The 10043-nt window shown below is 54.3% G+C and overlaps 1 protein-coding gene across 1 annotated transcript in view; it reads right to left on the minus strand.

The window, feature by feature from the left end:
• Positions 1-10043, minus strand: part of LOC119102832 (putative G-protein coupled receptor B0563.6) — a 28657-nt gene that overhangs the window by 4291 nt on the left and 14323 nt on the right. Inside the window, exon 2 of the mRNA XM_037226284.1 lies at positions 5507-5656. Within this exon, the coding sequence (XP_037082179.1) occupies positions 5507-5656 (150 nt within the window). The remainder of the gene's footprint in view (positions 1-5506; positions 5657-10043) is intronic.

Below are 10043 nucleotides of genomic sequence, written 5' to 3' on the forward strand. Positions count from 1 at the left end.
ATCGATCGCTTTGTTTCATTTCCTTACGCTCAGCTTATCGTCTCATGTTTTCAAACCGTGTGTGTATGTGTGTGTGTGTGTATGTGTGTGTGTGTGTGTGTGTGTGTGTGTATGTGTGTGTGTGTGTGTGTGTTGTGTGTGTGTGTGTGTGTGTGTGTGTGTGTGTGTGTGTGTGTGTGTGTGTGTGTGTGTGTGTGTGTGTGTGTGTGTGTGTGTGTGTGTGTTGTGTGTGTGTGTGTGTGTGTGTGTGTGTGTGTGTGTGTGTACCATAACCGCTTTGGTTATTTCATTCTCAAGGTTATGCCCCGTGCAGCAGTGCTAATTACCCAGTACCCCAGTGCTAAGGTGCAGCCAAGGAAGTTGTTTGCCGCGCTCTAAGTCCAACCGCTCCTTCTTCCCTTCCCCATCTGCACCGTACAGCATCGCTGCGTGGCTGAACACATGTTCGTCGCACCGACGCATCGCTCGAGATGTAGCATCATCCAGGCGTGGAAGGCTGCCAAACCAAGCGTGTACGAACAGAAGGGAGGAGGCAGGCGGCCATATCTCTCCTATTTCTGGGAACATTCAGCATTAACCCTATCGCGACGTACGGCAAGATTCCTCTCCAAAGCTGCCGTCTCCCTCCCCACCTGCTGGAGCCGTCCTACGTCTATAACTGCCAGCTCACTAATGCGGCCGGTTCAGGCCTTGTCACGGCCTCCAGGTCGGTGCCGGCCGAGTGGCGCGCTTGGTGCGGGCTCTACAGCGTCGGTGTCAGAGCGCTGAGTGCCCCGCCAGCTGTGAGCCGCGCCCCACACGCCCGCAAAAACACGGCAGACCACGCTACACCGTCACGGCCCGTCACGTCTCAGCATTGTCTGCTCGTAACGTATCGTTACACGTCCTCCCAGTGAAGCATCATCGGCTGGCGCGCAAAAAGTCCGCCACTTGTTGGTCCTGTCCGTCCGCCGGCGCATCGTTAGCCGTGTTTTTCTTTGTCGGGCGATGGAGGTTTTTGCTTGGCGCCGTTTGGCAGGGTGTGTAACCTCGGGTCGGTTATCAATAGCATTAGCCGGGCGGGCATCGATTCTGGCCGGGCCACGCCCCCCCCCCCCCCTCTTCCGTCTCCCCCGGGTCTCTCCACAGCGGGGAGGCCCTCACAGATGCGCTCACTCGCAGCTCGATCGCTGGTCCGAGAGAGGAAGGCGGGCCCAGGACGGGGTGCCCAGCAGGAGCGTTGTCTATCTGCGCTGGAAATGAGTATCCAGGTCTTTCTGTACTGTAGAGACAGGCGGAGAGAGATAGCTGCCCAACAAAACCAGGCAATTGCAAGTGACCGCGGAGGCGACGTGGATTACGGATGAAGGACAAAGTTCAAGTGGTCAGGAACGCAGGCCAGACCAATGACCGGCTTTTTTAAAAGTACTATGAACAATTATGAAATAGGGAATAAAATAAATGATAACTCTCAAGTTTTAACGTTCTGCCCAGCCAGTTTTTTGCAATGGGGCCGTCTTATGCCGATCATGTAGGCGCGCGTTTATATGTTTTGTATTCATTATCGCTGTTCGTTGTTTTTACTTATCGTTTTATTCCTCTGACAGCTGACACGTAATAGACACGTATTTACGCTGATGTCAAACACAAATACAAACGCAGACGCAAAACGCGGATTCACACATAACTGATAGTAGGAATTAAGAACTCAAAAATTAGGACAATTCTCAAAAGGGGAAGGTGATTGGGAGGAATCGCACTCTACCGTAACGTATGTCAGTTGACATCGAAATCGTTGCAAGTTTGGGAAACATTTTCAGCAATAGAAAAGAGATTAACCTGTTTATGGAAACCAAAAAAAAAGAGGAGATTCAATATAGCTCGAATTCATCAATATGCCTTCTCGCAAAAATACCCCGTCATCCGTTCCAACTAAAAGCGTGGTCTAGGTAGACGATAATGGCGGAACATGATTTATCGTTCCTTCCCTGGTTGCCAAAGTGCATGGCAACTCGTGCGCCAGCTCCCATCAGTTCCGAACTGAGGTCTGGGGAGGGGAGACGGACGAAGGGGAGGGGTGATAGAATTCTTACATCTACCACGAGCCGCATCACGTGGAGTGCGTCTAAACTAGCTGACTAATCCGGGCGGATAGTGCAACAGTCCGATGGTTTTTCGGACGCTGCGAAAATGCGGCAGGTGTCCTCGAAGTGCACCTTCGTGTCAGTTGGATGAGTGCGGCGAGTTCGTGACTCACCTCATCCGCGAAGCTTTATTTACGGGTCACCTGTCCGGTCGGGCGGGAATCCTGATACAACCGCAAATATACCTTGGCGGATGGGGTGAACTACGAGCCGGCGCTTTTATCTTAACCAGCGCCATGGTTCAATCCGACTGTTTCCAAGAATATCCTGATCCGCCCTGAAACCGAACACGCCCTCCGGTGTTTGTCGATCAAAAAAGCTGCCGGCGAGCTGAGGAGCGGCCACGGAGGGCGCGGCCGGGCGCCCGAGGCGTCCGCCTGTCTCACATTTCGAGCGGCGGGGACACTTCTTCCACCGGCCATTTCCGACTGTCGACAGCGGGCCGCCCTCGTCCGCGGCCATGGTTCGAGAGTGTGGCCGCGCCCGCGACTTGCCCGCCGATCAAAGCCGTCGTCGAATCTGGGTCAGACGTGTGCGTGTGGCGCGGCCGCGCCGCCCGCCCGTCGGGGCCACATCGGGCGGCGACGCGGCTCAATGGAGCGCCGCTCGTGTCGTTGACAGCCCGGCTGGCGGCGCCGGCTGATCGGCATGCGGTGGGCACGGCCCAGTTTTCGCCGGACGCCCGGCGGTCCGCGCCGCGCCGCCACCTCAGTTCACGCCGTTCTCGCCCGTTACGCCCGCCATTGGATGGCCACAATGAAGCGGCGCGGACGGGCGGCTTTAGAGCGCTCTCGCGCGTGATCGGTGGTGGATTAGAGCGCGTGTAGGCCCGGGGTGCGTGGATGGCTTGGGGTGCGTGGGCAGCTCGTAATGCGAGAGTAGCCTGGAGTATGTGCGTGGCTCAGAGTGCGTGAGAGTGTTCCGGATGGCGTGGGTGGATCGGAGTGCGTGGGTGGCCCGGGGTGCGTGGATAGCTCGGAGTGCGTGGGCAGCTCGTAATGCGAGAGCAGCCTGGAGTATGTAGGTGGCTCAGAGTGCGTGGGTGTTCTGGATTGCGTGAACGGATCGGAGTATGAGGGCAGGCCGGGCTGCGTGCGTGGCTTGGAGTGCGTGCGTGACTCGGAGTGCGTGGGCGTAAGGACAGGGCTAAGGCTCGGGCGCGGGCGGAACGACGAGCAATGTCCATGACACTTGTGCAATGCAAATATTGCAAATAGGTGGTAAGTGCACCAAACAGGTGGTAAGAGGCCACACGGTAGATACCATTGGGCAGTTATACCGAATGTAAGCCCATTGTAGTGTTTCTCTTTTAAAAGTCATCAGAAAAGAGGAACACACACTTAACCAGCCTACGGCCTACGCGGCTTCGCAATTGGATGTGGCCAGAAGTGCTTAAATTATCGCAATTCCGCGAAATAATATACTCTGGTCCGTTGCGGCAAACTGCACGCGATGGCCCACATCCAACCAATCACCGGCCGGCACCGGGGGCTGGCTACAAGCCATGGCTACTGGTGTTGCCATTCCGCGACTCGAGAAGTGTCATGTGATACGTTCCGGCCACATGGTAGGGTCGGGATTATTATGTAACACCTTACTTAATCGCATTCAAGCACAAGACGTAGAGAGGTTTTTACCCCGATAAAGTTATGGGTGTGAACATCTCGTTTTCGTGGGCCGCAAGTTAGCCTTCTCATCCGAAAACCACGCAAAAGAGTGAAAGCATTGCTTAAAGCTTCTTTGTTATGCCTAATCATAAACAAAACACGTCCTGAAGACAAGGCGCAACTTATCTCACTGAAGTGGTCACAAGAACTGATAACCTGCCAACACTGTATGCTCGATCAAGTGAGGATGCTCTTAATGTGCTAATCTCGAAATAACCCAATCCAAAGAGGCTTTCTGCCAGCTCATTTATCTTAACGTTCTGACGTGTCCCTTCGGAGATTTGATGTATTGTGTATCACGATCCTGACAAATGGTAGCTCCCGAGTCCGCCTAGGTTGTAGCACTAACCGATATCAGCCAACACTCAACAGCAATCAGTGGTCGTCATCCCTCATGCGACAGCGCCTTTCACTGCTTTTTTAGAGGAAAGTTTGGTGCCTTGGGAATGATTCAGGACACACGGGCACGACGTTTTAAGTGACCACAAAAATAATGACAACGATATCTGCACAACGACACGCGCTCGGGTGGGGTTCAGTTTGACCCCCAGGAGGTTTTCCCGAATTATTTCTGGTACCAAGCTTAGCAGAACTGTATGAAATCAAAAACCGAATCTTTGGGTATACAAATTAATATTTACCGTCTAAGGTCACTGACGTATGACAGGTCAAAGTCAAGCCATGGCTGTCAGCGAATCCAGTTTCCAGAGAATCGTTCAATCTGGCGCGACAACGGAGTGTTAGACGAAGCCGTGCATCCCTGAAATAATTGCTTAGCCAATAACGCTACTGAATTTACAATTACAACAAGATCCATTCACCTAGAGTCAGGTATAAATGCCAAAACTCACCTGTTACGTCACTTAATTACTTGCTTTATGGGGTAGTCTTGTTGTTTATTTCAAATTTGTTAATGACAGGGGCGCAGCAGACATTTGTCATGGATTTTTTAAAGGTTAGACTAGGTCACTGACCTGAAATGACCCAGATCAGCATTTTGTTTTAAAGAAAATACCGCCTGGCGTAATCGCTGACGCTTATTCGAATGAAAATATGACAGAAATTTCGTAGTTTTATGTCACTTGGTCCTCAAGGGTCAAACAAGGTCGCTGAACATAACTGAACATAAATAAACATAAATGAACACCATTTAACTTTTGCTAAGAACAGGTATCTAGGTTCATGACGGTTGCGTGAGGAGGTTTGGGGGCACTTTGGACACAGATCTAAGGTTTGATCCTGTTTTACCTTATTTGGGTCACCAAGTTCATAAAGTGGAAACTCCAAATTTTAAAAAAGTGAGCTTACATACAGGCTAGCCCACCCTGTGAATTTGGTGTCTAGTTTTCGAGGTATTAGGGAGCCGGGCAAATTCGACCCCCACCCGAGCGAAGGGCGTTGAACCGGGCGCGTGTTAAGGCATGACTGGGGCATACAGAAGAGCGCGAGATCACCTCCAACGTCCTAGCACGGGACGGGAGAACAGGTCCCCAACTCCCTACCAAAACCTCGAGCAGAATACGAGGTCACCCTTTTGTCCTCACCCGGAGCAGAGCAGTGTAGCTCAACCGAGGCAAAACATGACGTACCCCTTCCTGACCTGGGACGGACAGCACCGTGAGCGCTCTGGATTAGACGCGTGATAATCTCCCCAAACGTGACGGGCGACGCAGACACGGGTCACCCCTGCACGACCCCAACCTGACGGCGTCTCACCGATGAAGCCGTTTCCCAGGTAGAGCTCGAGTCGGGCGAAATAGACGGCGACGCCGTACTGCGACCAGGAGCGCGTCTCGCCGTGCAACAGGATCCGCAGGCAGAACGGCACGGCCAGCAGCAGCGCGACCAGCGACGACGTGGCGTACCCTGCCGGCAGAGAGCGGTCAGCGCGCGGTACAGCAGTGTGCTGGGACCGTCAGACCACGATACGATACCGCGCAGGGCCGGTCAGACGACGGTACAGTACTGCACAGGACGGTCAGACGACGGTACAGTACTGCACAGGACGGTCAGACGACATACAGTACTGCACAGGACGGTCAGACGACGGTACAGTACTCCACAGGACGGTCAGACGACGGTACAGTACTCCACAGGACGGTCAGACGACGGTACAGTACTGCACAGGACGGTCAGACGACGATACAGTACTGCACAGGACGGTCAGACGACCGTACAGTACTGCACAGGACGGTCAGACGACAGTACAGTACTGCACAGGGACGGTCAGACGACGGTACAGTACTGCACGGGACGGTCAGAACAGTACAGTACTGCACAGGACGGTCAGACGACGGTACAGTACTGCACGCTGCACGTACTGCACAGGCGGTCAACGACGGTACAGTACTGCACAGGACGGTCAGAAACGACGGTAAGTAACTACTCCACGGCGGTAAGACGACGGTACAGTACTCCACAGGACGGTCAGAACGACGGTACAGTACTGCACATGACGGTCAACGACGTAACCGTACGCAAGGGAACGGTCAGACGACCGTACAGTACTGCACGGGGACGGTCAGACGACAGTACAGTACTGCGCAGGGCCGGTCAGACGACCGTACGGTACCGCTCAGAGACGGTGAGAACACGGTACAGTACCATACAGGGACGATCGGTGCAGCATCGAGCTGGTACTATGCTCCACAAAACTACGATCCAAAACACTCCAGAGTGTCTTGTCGGCGGGCAAAGAGGGCAGCGGGGAAGCACAAAATAGTCTAGTATATGTGATGACACCGGTTGAAGATGTTGCCATGGTTACGATACCGGGCACGAATCACATTTAACCAAAGCATTGTGTGAATAGATTCGTATGTTTTCATGTGGGAAATGCGCCGTACTCCCATCGATTTACGTAGCTGTGTTTCGTGTTATACTCTTTGGTTGACGGTGGCAATGAGAGTAAAAGGCCTTGCTCCAGGTATTTTACTTTCATCATATGCTTATTCATGTTACGAATGTCAAGGTATATATGAGAGTAAAGCCAAAATCAGAATGACAGCCTAAACACCAACTGCAGGCAGGTAGACAAAGACACAGAGGAAGAGAAAAAGAGGGAGCGAAGGGTGGGGGAGAGAAGAGTGAAGGTAGTGAGGTGATGGATCACAAGATCATTTTGCCTCAGACCTTAATACAAATTATCTATGACGCCTACTTCGGCCTTAAGCCTGCGCTGGACAGACCCCAATGGACGGCAGCATGTTTCAAGAAGCTGTATATCCAGTCGAAGCCCGGCCCGAACCATAAGGGCGTGACCGAGCTGACCGCGAGCTTATCGGTGAAATGAACGGCCGTCGTTCGGAGTGCGAGTCCCTGCAGCCGCGGCTCGGCACCGGCTCACGCTGAGAGCCGCCTCAGCCGCGGCTCGGCACCGGCTCACGCTGAGAGCCCCTGCAGCCGCGGCTCGGCACCGGCTCACGCTGAGAGCCGTCTCAGCCGCGGCTCAGCACCGGCTCACGCTGAGAGCCGCCTCAGCCGCGGCTCGGCACCGGCTCACGCCGGCAGCCGCCGCAGCCGCGGCTCGGCACCGGCTCACACCGGCAGCCGCCGCAGCCGCGGCTCGGCACCGGCTCACACCGGCAGCCGCCTCAGCCGCGGCCCGGCACCGGTTCACGCCGGCAGCCGCCGCAGCCGCGGCTCGGCACCGGCTCACGCCGGCAGCCGCCGCAGCCGCGGCTCGGCACCGGCTCACGCTGAGAGCCCCCGCAGCCGCGGCTCGGCACCGGCTCACGCTGAGAGCCGCCTCAGCCGCGGCTCGGCAATGGCTCACGCCGGCAGCCGCCGTAGCCCGCAGGCTCGACTCGTGGATGAAGCCAGTCACTGCAGCTCCAGCAACAGGCAGACCTCACGGCTCCGGTGGGACGAGCCGCTTTGGAGGCAGGCAATATCGCGGAGTTAATAATTTAATTCGGGCACTTCGCTTGCAGTGGTTAGATTTAAAGCAGTGGCTCATCGTGCCGGAGGGCTCGTGGGACGACTGTCACTGGAATAATGGTGCTGTGTCTTTGGTGGTACGTCATTTGCAGCTACATTACCTCGACTTTTACTCGTGCGAGGGCGTCATAATGCTCCATGGGGATTTTTTAACCTGTATTTCAGGTCGTTCTGAAACTTAATCTTGCTTCTTAAAGTCTTGTTTACGTAACTTGGCAAAATTACAAACACTACAATATCGACACTCAAGGCATATGGCTTTCGGGAAGCATGCCAGAACGGATCAAGGATTTTGAAGGCGAATGGACCGCATATGGTTCTTTGAGTATGTCTGGTCATTGCCACTGCCAGACCATAAACCTGTTTAGTGTGAGAATTTAACGAGCGATTGCATCTCTTTTGGAAAATTTAAATGTGAACATTCGCCCGGGTGGACGGCTGAATACCTTCCGCTTTGGTGGGGGTCAATTCGATCCTCCCTGAGGTCTCAAATCCTAATTAGATAAAGAAACGAAATTAAGAAGGCAAATTGGCTGGCATGTAACCTCACTGGTGCCAATATTTGGGGTCCATAGGCCATGACCCCCCTATCAAATAGGGTAAAACCTGGTCAAAGTAAAAAGGTCAGTCAAGTCAGGGGCGGTCAGGTGCTGCGGCTCTCTTCTCCGGACGGTCGTCGTCGGAACCTGCTGGTGGGACTCTTCAAGAGCCAGTCCCTGCTGCCGAAGATAGTTTCACTGCACCATGACCATCCAAACCAGCTCCATTACGGCTTTTGCGTGATCACCGAGACGGGGCTTCGATCTGCCACTGCGTCCAGGCCGGTCACAGTCCCCGGCTCTGCGCTGTACTGTACGGACCGGCCGGGAGAGGTCGGCTATGGAGGTGTGACGATCTTGAGCCGTGACTGCTACAAAGCCACTGCCGTCACACGGCCGGCATCTAAGTGTCCGGACTGTCAGTTGATGTCCCTCCGGCTGCGTATGAGATCGGAGTCCGGTCCGCATTTCACTGTGGCTACAGTCTACCGGCCCCCGCGCCGCGCCGTGGTTGCTCTCCAGACGGACTTCAGCCAGCTGGAGCTGCAATATCAGCGAATGCTTCTTCAGCACCTCGGATCGATCGTCATTATGGGTGATTAAATTGTAATTTACTTGGCCCTGCTAGTAGCGTTGCAAAGGAACGGTTAAAAAAGATTCTGAGACTGCTCTGCTGCTCTGCTCCGCTGAGACTGCTCTGCTCGCCGTGACAGACTGTATCTTTTCCAACATGGATCGTGGCCATCTTTCACACCTGCACCTCTTGGATCTCTGGAAATGTTTCGACGTCATTCCTCATGCTCAGCTACTTTCCAAGCTCCAGCTCTATAACATCGACCCGGCTTGGTTCTCCTCCCCTATTTTTGGTCATTCCCAGTCAGTCTGCATCTCTTCTTCTTCGGATGACAGAGTGGTCTCCAAGCCCCTCCACAATACCATGGGAGTATTCCAGGGATCAGGCCTTTGCCCTCTCTTATTCACAATCTTCGCCAACGACCTCAGCCTGTACGCGCCGGACGCTCATGTGACCCAGCACGCTGATGACACCCAAATCCTCATATCCGATGTTCAACGCAACCTTTCCCCCTCGTTCAACGTATGGAGACCACCCTGTCCTCCCTGGCATCGTGGTTCCATGCCCACAGCCTCAAAATCAACGTATCCAAAACCGAACTCTTTCTCCTTGGCACGCGACAGAACACCCGCAGACTTTCCCCTGTCAGTGTCGGGTCGGTGGGGAGACCGTTCGGGAGAGCCTGGCCGTAAAAACCTAGGTGTGCTATTTGACCGCCACCTGAGCTGGGACGCACACGCCAGTGGTGTAGTAACAAGCCGCATCGGCGTCCTTATGGGTCTTCGCCATATGAGACACTTCCTCTCGCAATGAGTGCTGCTGACCATAGTGCAGGGTTTGGTCATCTCGTTCGTGAGATACTACATTTCGGTTTATGGGACAGGGGTCAGCTGTTAACAAGGCCAAACTGCTAAAAGTAGTTAAATTTGCCGCCAGACTGTGTGACGTACAAGCTGTTTTCACTGCGCACAAAGCCCGTGAACGAGGTGAACAGCAGGGTCTTGCCTGTTTACTTCAAACATACGCTGACGCGCGGACCAGTGGCCGAACTATCCGCATGGACTATAATCTGCGCCCACCCTCCCCACCCCCCCCCCCCCCCCCCCCCCAGGTGGTGCGCACGGCAGCAGGACAGCTGTCCTTTGCATGCCGAGCGGCCTCTCTCATTAGTGAGTTACCTTTGGATGTTTCGACGACCATA

This window comes from Pollicipes pollicipes, unplaced genomic scaffold (genome assembly GCF_011947565.3).
Source record: "Pollicipes pollicipes isolate AB1234 unplaced genomic scaffold, Ppol_2.1 Scaffold_5724;HRSCAF=6776_pilon_pilon_pilon, whole genome shotgun sequence".
NCBI classification, from domain to species: Eukaryota; Metazoa; Arthropoda; class Thecostraca; order Pollicipedomorpha; family Pollicipedidae; genus Pollicipes; species Pollicipes pollicipes.